The following is a 13,561-nucleotide window of genomic DNA, read 5'->3' on the forward strand; positions in this document are numbered from 1 at the left end:
GCTTTGGACTCTACCCAACAATTAAAATAAAAAAATTTATATGTAGCATCAATAATACTGAATTAAAAAGGCAAATTTAAAATTGGTATAGACTGACAAAATTATGTTAAAGTAAACAACCTGATCTGTATCACTTACATCTGTATGTAAATGTACAGAAATTTGTCTGCTAAGAGACATACCAACCTGGCTCCTTACATGTGCTATTTTAACTTTTTACAGAGAGAAAGTATTTACATATTGCTTTATAACAATTCAACTTGAAAAATTTGGAAATGTGACACCATTTTTTGACAATTTTCAATTGATAATCTGAGATTTTTCATGGTTTCTATTTCTAAAATCTGTGTTCACCAAAACTGTTTTACTTTAAATCTTCCAGGGCCTCCTTACTACTTCAGTTGGAAGGCACTGGTACACTCCATTGATCTTATTCAGCTTTGCCAAGTTACTTTGTGTGTGTGTGTGTGTGTGTGTGTTTGTGTATAATATGTTCTACAAAATGTTTTCACTTTCACAGGTTCATGGACAAGGGTACTTCAAAGAGCTCACAGGAAGGGCCAGCGCTGTGGCACAGAGGGTAAAGCCGCCGCCTGCAGTGCCGGCATCCCATATGGGCGCCGGTTCGAGACCTGGCTGCTCCACTTCCGATCTAGCTCTCTGCTATGACCTGGGAAAGCAGTAGAAGATGGCCCAAGTCTTTGGGCCCCTGTACCCACGTGGGAGACCTGAAAGAGGCTCCTGGCTCCTGGCTTCGGATTGGCGCAGCTCCGGCCATTGTGGCCTTTTGGGGAGTGAGCCAGCGGATGGAAGACCTCTCTCTCTCTCTCTCTCTCTCTCTCTCTCTCTCTCTGCCTCTCCCTCTCTGTGTAACTGTGACTTTCAAGTAAAATAAATAAATCTTAAAAAAAAAAAAAAGCTCATAGGATAAATGGAACAAAAGGTAAGTTGAGGTGGTGTTGGCTCAGAGGTAAAAATGACTCTTGGGGCTGGCACCGTGGCTCACTTGGCTAATCCTCTGCCTGCGGTGCCAGCACCCCAGGTTCTAGTCCCAGTTGGGGCACCGGTTCTGTCCTGGCTGCCCCTCTTCCAGTCCAGCTCTCTGCTGTGGCCCGGGAAGGCAGTGGAGGATGGCCCAAGTGCTTGGGCCCTGCACCCCATGGGAGACCAGGAGGAAGCACCTGGCTCCTGGCTTCGGATTGGCGCAGCTATAGCGCCAAAAAAGCTGGCCGGCACAGCTATAGCGGCCACTTGGGGGCTGAACCAATGGAAAAAGGAAGACCTCTCTCTCTCTCTCTCTCTCTCTCTCTCCAGCTCTAGCTCTGCCTATCAAAAAAATAAAAAATGACTCTTGGGATGCTCTCATCCCATATCAGAGTGCCTCGTTTGGACTACTGGGTCTGCTTCTGAGTCCAGCCCCTGCTAATGTGCTCCCTGGGAGGCAGAAAGTGATGGGGAAAGTAGCTGGGTCTCTGTCTCAAGTGGGAGACCTGGGCTCCTGGCCATTGTAGACACTTGTAGAGAGAATCAGCAGATGAAGATTTCTCTCTCTCTCTCTTTCTCCCTGCCTTTCAAATAAGTAAAGATAAATAAAAAAGTTTAATAGACAAGTACATCTGGTTTTGAAAATCACGCATAGCTTTTTCATAATACACATTTTCCATGAACTCTTTGAAGACCCTGTGTATGTACCACCATGGTCACTGCAGACATGAACTAGGATCTCCTGTGCTGTTGGCCACTTTCCTGCCCCTTCCCCCGACTTCCCCATCCATTGTCCTTTCCGACCCACTGACAATTACTAATCGGCCTGCTGTTTCTAAAATTTCTAAAATTTTGTATGAGTAGCATCACATTGTATGTAAATTTTTCTGATTGGCTTTCCCTCCAGCTAGCATGATTTCCTGGAGATTAATCTAAGTGCGTGTATCAATAGTTTGTTCTTTTTTATTGCTAATTAGTATTCCATGGAGTGGATGTACAATAGTTTGGCCATTTTCCTGTGGAACAACTTCTGGGTTACTTCTAGTTTTGTACCATCACAAATAAGCCTGCTAGAGATAATTTTGTGTAAATATAAGTTTTTACTCTGGCATAAATACCTGGTAGTGAAAATTCCTAGGTTATATGATAGTTGCATTTTCAGTTTGAGAAGAAATAGTTAAACTTTTCTAGAGCAGGTGTACCATTTTACATTCCCAGTAGGACTGGAGGAGTGATCTGGTTTCCCTGCATCCTCACCAGTATCTGGTGGTGCCATTATCTTAACTATTTTTGTAAGAGTAGTAATATATCATTATAGTTTCAATTTGCATTTCACCAGTAGCTAATACTATCAAACACCTTATCATGTGCTTATCATTTTTATGTCATTTTAAGGGAAATATCTGTCCAGGTCTTGTGCCCATTTTGTAGTTGGGTTGCTTCTTTTACTGCTGATTTCTTTATATAGTCTAAATACTAGTTCTTTGTCAGATATGTAGTTTGAAAGTATTTTCTCCTAGACTGTAGCATCTCTTTTCATCCTCTTCAAAATGGGCTTTCAGAGGGCAAAGTTTTACACTTTGGTGAGGTTTAAGCTTCATGATTTTTAAATTTAGTGATTATTAACTCCTTTCTGACCTTCAACTGTTCACATAGGCAAAAAAATTCCATCATCTTTACTATCAGTACAGTGATTCTCACTTAAATTGTTAGCACTAATAAAAATAAGGCTCCATGCCATTCATGAAGCAAAACTACCTTTGCTCCTTTTATTTCAACTCAATTTATAATCTCATTACAAAGATTTCTACATTTGGAGTAAAGTCACCTTCAGCTTATAGTAGCAATGGAAGATGAGAAATACAAAGGAGAGCAACTGCCTATTCGATGTTAAAATAAGCCATGCTACTTCTAAAGTATGAAGATTTGCTAGGCCCAAAGATCTTCACAATGAGAATAGCTTCTGTGGGAAAATAAGGGGATTGATACATAAACTTTTAAAGTTCCTGGTGATTCAGAAGCCTATAGAAACTATGAGTTTAGAAAACATATTTCAATAGATGAAGTAAGCTGTTTTAATAATGAAAAATTAAGGCATACCTAACTGACATAATCCTATTCTTTTTGGTTTATTCTATTACTCCAATCTCCTATTTATCACTGCCTATAAAATGTGACTTTGAATTTCCTGACCACTCTATGCTCCTGGTTTCTTTTAATCTCAAGGAACAAAAATTTTAAAGCACTTGGAAATTAGTGAGAGAAAGAAAACACGCACAATTTTTTAGTGCAGTAAGTCTCTTCTGTCAATGTGAGGCATGTTGCATGAATATTGGGTATACACATAAATGCAAATGAAACAGCAATGGTAATGAAACCAGAAACGATAATATGTTGGAGATGAAGTGAACACAGAGTAGGATAAAATCAATAAGCAATTAAAAAAAGATTGAACAATCTTAATAAGTTCACCAACCTATTTGACTTAAAGAATCCAATCCTGCTGTGATAAACAGTGGTTTATTCTGATCCACACATATCGATTTGCTACATGGAGAAGAAAAAAGATTCTAATTTAGTTTAACAGTCGAATATGCTGCCACACTCTCTGGTAAACATCTAGCCACTGATAAAGCATTGCCCCAAAAGAATGAGTAAATATTAATTTAAGTGATTCCAAAAATTAAAGTATATTATAATAAAGGTTTCACAGGGAGAAAAAGTGACAGACCCATATTACTTTAAATCAAAACTGAGAGAGAGCAAAGCTAAGAAAGAAAAATATTAAAATTTCTAATTCTACTTCAAATCAATGTTAAGAAAGTAATAATAGGGAAAAGCTGCTCAAACTGGGGGGAAAAGAAATTAGAAAATGTATGTAATAATATCATTTTGTTCTAGTATTCAAACAATATCGGAAGCAGGAGATAATATAAAATTATTCCTTTTAAGAACAGTCATCTGATGGCATTTTCCTGGTGAGAACAAAAATCAGATTGAGTCAAACACTGCAAGAAAACAAAATGATAAACAAGTATTTTACCTTTTGTCAATGCCAAATGCCAACTGGTTGATAACTCCACGTATTTTTAGTAACAGAGCTTCTGATTTACTGGTGAACTTAAAAAAAATCAAAGAGAATAAATTATATGTTCTGTTTTCCAATCACAGAAACAGGTGAAATAAACATGGTTTCAAACGAGTAGACTGCAGAGAGAATTACGATTTATTTGCCCAACAAATACTTATGCCTGAAAAGGCAAAACAAAACCTGAATAAAGAAATCTTTATAACTTAAACTTCTTCTTCAAACTTCATGAGTACCTTATGGGAAAAGGGCTTGCATTTATGTACTAATCATTTCAGCTACTCAAAGGGGTCACAATCAAAGAATTTATCATTCTTGTCAAAGAATTTATATATGTGTATGTGTGTATGATGCATATGTATGTGTGTAAACATATTCTAATAATAGTCTAAAAGAAAAATTTCCAAAATGCAATTGGGTTGCTTAGAAAACAAGAGGCATATAGCAAAAATAACTTTTACATCCAAGGGCATAGTGCTGCCTTCAAAGCAATCAATGTGAGAGTTAGAGACATATCCAACAATACTGACACTCACTTAAAATGATTTTTTAAACTTCTTTTTTAAATTGCTTTTGGAGATCGAATGCTCTCAGTGGTAATATATAACTAGGACTACCATAATCAGAACATTTAAAGGAGGTGGGTACTATTAATAATTAAATTGTGACATCAGGACTTATCTTACAAATCAGGACTTACCCTACAAATATCCTAAGTCTAAATTTTATATTTAGAAATATCAAAAGTCATTCAGAGCCAAATCAGAATGACTAAAATACAGGAAAATTGTGGGAAAAAAATCCTTGAAGAGTAACGAAATGCAATTATGAAGCAAAGATATCAATTTTCTGGTTCCTGTGGTAATTCCACAAAACAAGATTTATTCTGGATTAAGAACAGACTCCCAGGCAAAGTATTCAAAGGAAAACACTGATGTGAATATATAAGATCTGACACATTTATTTAAAATAAAATATTGAAATAAATTTAATGCTTCTACTGGGGTGTTTAAAACTATACATAGGAAACTCTAATTCTTAAAATACAACTCCTCTGTTTAATTGTATCATATTTCCTTTATGGAGAGGAAAAGAGCTACCTGCAAATGAGTATACAATAATGTAGGGCTTGAGAACATAAGATGTTTTCTAACCCAACTCTTCTGTCAGCTACATCAATTGCCTCTGAAGCATCCTCACAAATAGCTATAGACCTTCTGCTTAAAGAAACTCAATGCCTGGAACTCATTATCTCCCAGAGTAACTCATTCCATTTTCAGATAATGGTAGTTCCAGGATCCCCTGCAGATAACCAAATCTGCTGATGTTCAAGTCCCTGTATAAAATGGTGTAGTATTTACATATAACCAATATACACACCCTCCAGTATACTTTACATCATCTCTAGAGTATTCATCATACCTAACATAAATGCTATGTAAACAGTTGTATACCAGATTATTTAGGGAATAATTACAAGAAAAAAAAAGTCTATGTGCTTAATACAGACACAATTATTTTTTCCAAGTATTTTTGATCCATGGTGATTGAATTATGGGTATAGAACCCACTGATACAGTGTGGATTATATTAAAAAGTTATCTTATTTTGAGTAAATACTCCCTATTGATTCTTTTTCTTTTTTAGAGATTTATTTTATTTATTTGAAAGGTAGAGTTACAGAAAGAGAGGGAAAGACAGAGAGACAGGTCTTCTATCTGCTGATTCACTCTCCAAATGGCTATAATGACTAGGTCTAGGCCAGGCCAAAGCTAGGAGTCAGGAGCTTCTTCCAAGGGTGCAGGGGTCCAAGAAACTGGGTCACCCTCTGTTGCTTTCCCAGGCACATTAGCAGGGAGCTGGATTGGAAGTGGAGCAGCTGGGTCTTGAACTGGTGCCCATACGGGATGCTGGCACCACAGGCGGCAGCTTAACCCAAAGCACCACAGTGCTGGCTGATTCTTTTATCTTGACTGAGGAAAACAAAAAATGGTACTGAAAAAAAAAATTGCTATCATGGAATCTTGCAGAGCAGTACCCAACTTTATTTGAATGTGTATAATAACAGAGGAAGTTAAACTGAAAGATAGAGTTTTGTTACCTTTGGCTATACTCTTCTTGGTATAAAGAAAGGCCTTATGGTGGTCCAAAACTGCCCCAGTAATTCAACCCCTGTTCCCTTGGGCTTACCGCAAGCTGAGAAGCTCTTAAATGCTTCCCACGATCTTCTAGGGTCTTCTGGGCTGTGGAGTAGGTTCATCTGATTTCATCTAAATGTGTACCTGTATATCGCCTGTATACGACACTGAACCATGACTAACCATCAAGTGTGATCTGCTCCTAAAGACAGGGAGACCGGCATTGTGGTGCAGCAGGTTAAGCTGCAGCTGGCAATACTGTCATGCCATACAGGAACCCCACTTCAGGGCCCAGCTGCTCTGCTTCTGATCCAGCGCCCTGCTAATGTGCCTGGGAAGGCAGCAGAAAATGGCTCACGTGCTTGGACCCCTGATGAGCACATGGGAGACCCTGATGGAGTTCCAGGCTTCTGGCTTTGATCTGGCCCAGCCCCAACCATAGCCCCAACCATAAGGAATCAGTGGGTGGAAGATTTCTTTCTCTGTTTCTCCCTCTCTTACTGTCATTCTGCCTTTCAAGTAAATAAAACAAATCTTGAAAAAAAGAAAGCTAGGGATTTCCTTTTGCTAACTTTAACCAGAATTAAATGTGAGGTTTTATCTAGTGGCAAAAATAAGCAACTGAGAGCTCTCTCTCTCGGCACTCTGGATGAGTCATTCACTTTAAATTCCGTATGTCTTTGCCAAATAGTAAAGAAGATTTTCCAAAGTACTCTGTCAACCTAATACGAAATTCAATACATTTCAAACACAAAAGGTCATGATTTTTTAAAAAATATTTATTTTATTTATTTGAGAGGTAGAGTTACAGACAGTGAGAGGAAGAAACAGAGAGAAAGGTCTTCCTTCCATTGGTTTACTCTCCAAATAGCTGCAACGGCGGGAGCTGCGCTGATCCGAAGCCAGGAGCCAAGAGTTTCCTCCAGGTCTCCCATGTGGACTTGGGCCACCTTCCCAGGCCACAGCAGAGAGCTGGACTGGAAGAGGAACAGCCGGGATTAGAACCGGCGCCCATATGGGATGCCAGAGCCACATGCCGGAGGATTAACCTACTGCACCACAATGCCTGACCCAAAAGGTCATTATTTTTAAGAAAATACATAATAAAATGCATTTGGAATGTTCTGAGAAGTCTAAAAATTAAATACATATTATATATATTGCTTTCCGTCATAATGTTCTAGCCATGAAGGCAAGGGGCTAGATGTGGTGTCTCTGAAAATAGTGATTTGGAGGAAAAGACAGACCATGAAATAATCACTCAAATGTGAAGGAGTATTTTTTAAATAAAAATGTTTCATATTTTAATGCATTAAAGGATATCCAGGAAAATTTCATCCTGCCATGGAAGATAATGATAACAAAATTTATAATAACTAATGTTTATTGAGTAATTATTTGTTCCAGGTCCTGTGCTAAGTATTTCACATGAACTCCTTTTTTCAATTTTCACAAAATTTCCATGGAGAAGATAGTAATTCTATTCATTGGTCTCTGGAGGGGAATGAGGCTTAAGTGAAATTAAGTGACCTACCTAAAATTGCATGTCTAACAGTCACCCTGAGATTTGAACCCAAGGCAGCACAACTTCACAGTTCATGTTTTTAACTCCAACAACAAGCAGCACTTTTTCAAGTAAAGAAAAAAGATATCTTTTTTTTCCTTTTTTCTTTTAACAGAATATAAATTCTAATCCTTAAGGGGGAAATCATAAATAAATAAAGAGCTAATTGAGGGGCCAGCACTGCAGTGTAGCAGGTAAAGCCACTGCCTGCAGTGCCAGCATCCCATCTAGGCACCAGTTCAAGTCCTGGTTGTTCCACTTCTGATCCAGCTCTCTGCTATGCCCTGGGAAAGCAGTGAAAGATGACCCCAGCGCTTGGGTCCTTGCATCCGTGTGGGAGACCTGGAAGAAGCTTCTGGCTCCTGGCTTCAGATCTGTGCAGCTCTGGCCGTTGCAGCCATCTGGAGGGTGAACCAGCAGATGGAAGACACCCCCCCCCCCACACACACACACCTCTCTGCCTCTCTGTATCTCTGCTTTTCAAATAAATAAACCTTTTTTCTTAAAGAGCTAATTTATCTCTTTAAGCTTGATTGAGGTTTATGGATATAAGCAATTTAAAGCTTTTGACCAAAGAAAGGGGAGGCCATCCAGCTAAGACATCTCTGGGAGTGGGAAAGGCCAGAAGGGGGCAGTGTTCACTAGTGAAGAATTCATCAATGTGCACCGAGTTGCCCATGTTGATACTCTTCACTCAAGTACAAGGAACAGGAAATACACAAACCATTAATGATGCTCCGTAATAATGTGCAACAAATCGAAGTGTCTTGCATATTACTTTTCTCTTCTCAGAGTCAAAATCCTGTAGAAAATGTTGTTAAAAAGAAAGAAAAACAATTTGAGAGAATAAGAAATCTATAGCAGGAAGATGCAAATTATTAAAAGTAGAAACTGTTTCTTATTTTTAAGGCCAGCTCTGAGGAGTGGGATTCTATTTCTTCCTATCTATTTCTATAGGGAGTTGAGCAACGGCTGCAGCCTCCTACAGCTATAGCTATCAGATCTTTTTTTCTTTAAGCACTTAGCTCAACAGAGTTTAGATATAAGCCCACACTTTATAGTATGGAATACCCTGAGGATTCTCTGACAAGCAAAGATAAGAAGAAACTAATTTTCTTCTTTCTTCAATTTACAAGTTGGGAAGTAAGTCCTATCCCTCAGTGACTAGGCTGAAGATTCATTTTCTAAATCTTCTACCTTATCTTCATTCTAACTACCGTATTTACTTTCTTTAGTTATTTTCTCTGTCCCAACTCTATCTTCTTTTCTAAAATCTTTAAGATGTGCGATTCTTTAATCTCTCTCTCAAGAATTATTTTCTTATTTCATCATTATTTTGGTACCTCTCTCATAAAATATATTCATGCATGTACAACTAACTCAGCTAGAAGCAGAAGAGCTTACCTGGAAAATATCATATTTACTTCCAATTATGACCAGAGGTATTGGAAATGGGTCAATTAATTCACGATCCTGTTAACAAATGTAATATTTTGTTTATTACTATTGCTTGGCAATTTCAACTTCCAAAATTACACCATTTTTAGTAGCTTCTTAAATGTTGACTTTTGTTTGATATGGAATTTGTTCCAGTATTAATTTCCACTTACTATCGTTAAGTCTAAGACTAGAAATGACAAATCTCAAATTAAATGTGATATTTATTTTTTTCCTTTTTTTGTTTTTTATTTCCTTACACAATATAATCTTCCTATTTTTTCAATGTGTTTGTTATTTTATTCTAACTGCTTATTGCAATAGCATTTAAACTACATAGATTTGTCTTGTTCTAACCTGACCTGTGTAAAACACATTCATATAAACTCAGGACAATCTAAAATGCTGCTCTTTGTTTTCTAGATGAAAATATTCATGATTGTATTTAAAGAACTTGTATTACTATCACAGCAACTTTGTAATTTAATTAGTCATCAGATGATCAAAAGATACTGAGTATGGGAGACACTAAATGAATGTGAAACACAGTTATGATGAAAGCTGTTAAAACTCTATTCCTGGGGTCAATGCTGTGGCATAGTGGGTAAAGTCGCTGCCTGCAGGGCCAGCATCCCATATGGGCACCGGTTTGAGTCCCAGCTGCTCAACTTTTGATCCAATTCTCTGACACAGCCTGGGAAAGCAGTAGAAGATGGTCCAAGTCACTGGGCCCCAGCACCTGTGTAGGACACCCAGAAGAAGCTCTTGGCTCCTGGTTTTGGGTCGGCACGGCTCCCGATCTGTGGCTATCTGGGGAGTGAAGCAGTGGATGGAAGACCTCTCTCTCTCTCTCTCTACCTCTGCCTTTCGAATAAATAAATAAATCTTTCTTTTTTAAAGCCTCTATTCCTTGCTTAAATGTGTGGCCTAATCTAGTCCTTGCCAGGTGACTTTCGTACAGTCTGTTTTTTTATGTTCGTTTTACAAAGACTGTAAAATCAATATCAAGCTACTATTTTAAAACTCTTTTGATGGGTGTGATGTGCCAAACAAGCACAGCAGATGTCTAACAAGAAGACAGAAGACATCCTTTTTCTTGTTTTGCTCTTACTGAGGTTTCAGTAAATTGCTATAATTTTCCAGTGAACAGGTTCATCTACATCAAATGAATTCCAAGTCATGCATAAAAATCTGCAAAAGTTGTTTGTGATGTTATCTGAAGTATGTACGGGGCTAAGGAGTCCAAGAATAGTCCCAACAGCCACTCACTGGATGGTCCTTCTGCATGTTGCTCCAAATCTTCTGTCTCATTTCAGAAGCTGCTTTAGAATTTACCTTTCCCAATTTCATTATCACTTTATCTACATGGCTTTTTGCGGCTTGCAACAGGTTTTCCATGGTGGGCCAAAGGTCATTTGGTTTTGAAAGATCCAAAACAAGAACAATAGAAAATGTCCTAAAGAAATAAAGACATCTTTCAAAAAACACCCAGGATAATTACCATTTTGAAATATGAGTCTACTGAAACTTATATAAGAATATCAATATTATACATTAAGAAAAAATAGCATTATTCTAAGATAACAACAACAAAAACACCAAAGTGATAACCTTGTTTATCCCAATGCTTTTCTCTAGTGATATTTAAGTGTTATAATCCATAGTGGTTTTGGCACTGAATATAATCCAGTTCAAACAGAAAAGGTGCAAGCAGTTGGTGCAACATCATATTTAGATCCAATTTAACTGTTTGCTCCAAAGAACCAAAGCAAAAATAGTAGGACTAGCAGTGACAACACAACAGACAGTGAAGGAGGAAGAAACAGATTTACTGGTGTACTTTGTAAGAGAAGCCCCACTTACTTTATTCAGTCTTCACAACAACACTGCTAGAAGATGTTAGGACGATGATCTTATGGCTTGGATCCAAGGCACAGATTTATATAAAGAGCAAAGTCTTACAGTCCCAAAGTGACATGTCTGTATGTTATACCATTTTGTCTCTTGGAAAATACACCCCCGAACACCAGACATACACTACTGCCATCACCACATGCATTTGTATATCTTCATGCATATCAAACATAAATATAAACTCAGCCACAAAAAACAACCTATTTAAAAAGTGGACAAAGCACCCAATAGACAGTTCACCAAAGAAGATACATAGATGGCTAATAAGCACATGACATCACTAATAGGGAAATGTAAAACAAAACCATAATGAAATATCACATCCATTTGGATAGCTACTGTTAAAAAAAAACCTAGAAAATGTAAAGTGTTAGAGAGAATACAGAGCAACTGGAACACTTGCACTTTGCTGGTGGGAATGTAAAATGGTACAGCTGGCAATGGAAAACTGTGGCAATTTCTCAGAAAATTAATCACAGAATTACCACATGGCCTAGCAATTCTTCTGGGTCTATACCCAAAAGAATGGAAAGCAGAAATTTGAACATATGTTTGTACACCAATACTTGCAGCAACATTATTCACAACAGTCAAAGGATCGAAACAATCCAAACATCCAGCAGTGAATAAACTGAGTGAATAAAATACGGCATGCGCATACAGTAGTATATACATACGTTCAGTCTTGTAAATAAAGAAAAATCTGAAAATGGTTAGTGCAATAGACCAATAACAAAAGGATAAATGCTGTATGATTTCATTTACAGGAGGTACTAGAGGCAAATTCATAGACAGAAAGCATTCTGATGCTTGGCAGGAGCTGGGAAAAGGGACCCAGGAGGTCACTGCTTTCTAGACAGAGTTTTGGTTTAGGAAGATGAAAAAGTTCTGTAGGTGGATGGTGACAATGGTACAAATAAGGGAGAATACTTCATGCCAGTGAACTGCACGCTTACAAAGGCAGAGAGAAAGGGAGAGACAAAGCCATCAGTTGGTTCACTCCCCAAGTGGTCACAACAGCCAGGTCTGGGCCAGGCTGAATGCAGGAGTCAGAAATTCCATCCTGGTCTCCCACATGGGCAAGAGGAGCCCAAGTACTTGACCTCCATCTGCTACCTGCCTAGGCTCATTAGCAGGAAGCTGGATCAGAAGCAGAGCAGCTGGGACCCAAACCAGCAGTCTGATATGGGTAGCCAGTGTTGCAAGCAGTGATTTATACTGTGCTATAATGCCTGTCTCCATGTATTCATTTTGAATAGTAAGGGAACAAATTTTATTCTGAGGATTTTAGTATGGTTATGTTCAGGGGAAAAGAAGGATGATTATGGTTTAACTTTTTTTATTGTGGCAAAATAAATATAAAATTATTTTATTTTTTCCAATGATAAATATTTGCATCTTAAGCAAAAGGGAATCAGATTATTCAAATGTTTTTCCAAGATGAAAATTTTTGTTTCCAGTGTATTGGAAATTCTTGTGTTACTTTTTTTTTTTTTTTTTTTGACAGGCAGAGTGGACAGTGAGAGAGAGAGAGAGAGAGAGAGAAAGGTCTTCCTTTGCCGTTGGTTCACCCTCCAATGGCCGCCGCGGCCGGCGCACCACGCTGATCCAATGGCAGGAGCCAGGTACTTATCCTGGTCTCCCATGGGGTGCAGGGCCCAAGCACTTGGGCCATCCTCCACTGCACTCCCTGGCCACAGCAGAGAGCTGGCCTGGAAGAGGGGCAACCGGGACAGAATCCGGCGCCCCGACTGGGACTAGATCCCGGTGTGCCGGCGCCGCAAGGCGGAGGATTAGCCTAGTGAGCCGTGGCGCCGGCCTATCGTGTTACTTTTTCATAGCAAGTGACACCTTAAAAACCTTATTTAAAAAAAATAAACTCTTAAAAACAGGGAAACAGACCACAGCAAGTGCTCTATTGCACTATTGTTCAATGCAACTCTGTGTCTTCAAAAAGTTCATGGAAATGCACATTACGAGAAAACTATACATGAATTTGAACATTTTTTGCCAAAATAAATTTATCCTTCAATTCCATATTCTGCAAAGTTTTTTAAGTATCTTTGTATAAGTCTATGAAGTTATTTCAAAGATAAACATATCTAACAGCATCTACCAATATTATTCTTTCAAGTTGCTGGGCTTTGTACAACACAAGGAAATTATGTGTCAAACTAATTCTGACTAAAAAATGCTCTGAGATTGGCAACTATACTAACAGTGCAATGTTTTCCATGAATTCTTTTACCACTCAGCAACCTATTTTGGACCTAGGCCTATGGCTCCCTTTCCAATGTTCAGCACAACCCTGACCCCCTCTCCTACAGCAGGCTGCAGCTGTCCTAGAGCTCCAGAGAAAGGAAGGCCAAGACCGCACAAGGCGAGGTATGAAGGAAGCCGGGGGAAGAGCTGGCTTTCTGCTGAACCCAGCTTTTC

General features: G+C 38.5%; 1 protein-coding gene across 1 annotated transcript in view; it reads right to left on the reverse strand.

The window, feature by feature from the left end:
• Positions 1-13,561, reverse strand: part of DYNC2LI1 (dynein cytoplasmic 2 light intermediate chain 1) — a 41,831-nt gene that overhangs the window by 9,360 nt on the left and 18,910 nt on the right. Inside the window, exons 6-10 of the mRNA XM_002709901.5 lie at positions 10,481-10,667; positions 9,179-9,247; positions 8,499-8,576; positions 4,028-4,104; positions 3,461-3,531 (exon numbers count right to left, since the gene is read on the reverse strand). Coding sequence (XP_002709947.4) covers positions 3,461-3,531; positions 4,028-4,104; positions 8,499-8,576; positions 9,179-9,247; positions 10,481-10,667 — 482 coding nt within the window. The remainder of the gene's footprint in view (positions 1-3,460; positions 3,532-4,027; positions 4,105-8,498; positions 8,577-9,178; positions 9,248-10,480; positions 10,668-13,561) is intronic.

This window comes from Oryctolagus cuniculus, chromosome 2 (assembly GCF_964237555.1).
Source record: "Oryctolagus cuniculus chromosome 2, mOryCun1.1, whole genome shotgun sequence".
NCBI classification, from domain to species: domain Eukaryota; kingdom Metazoa; phylum Chordata; class Mammalia; order Lagomorpha; family Leporidae; genus Oryctolagus; species Oryctolagus cuniculus.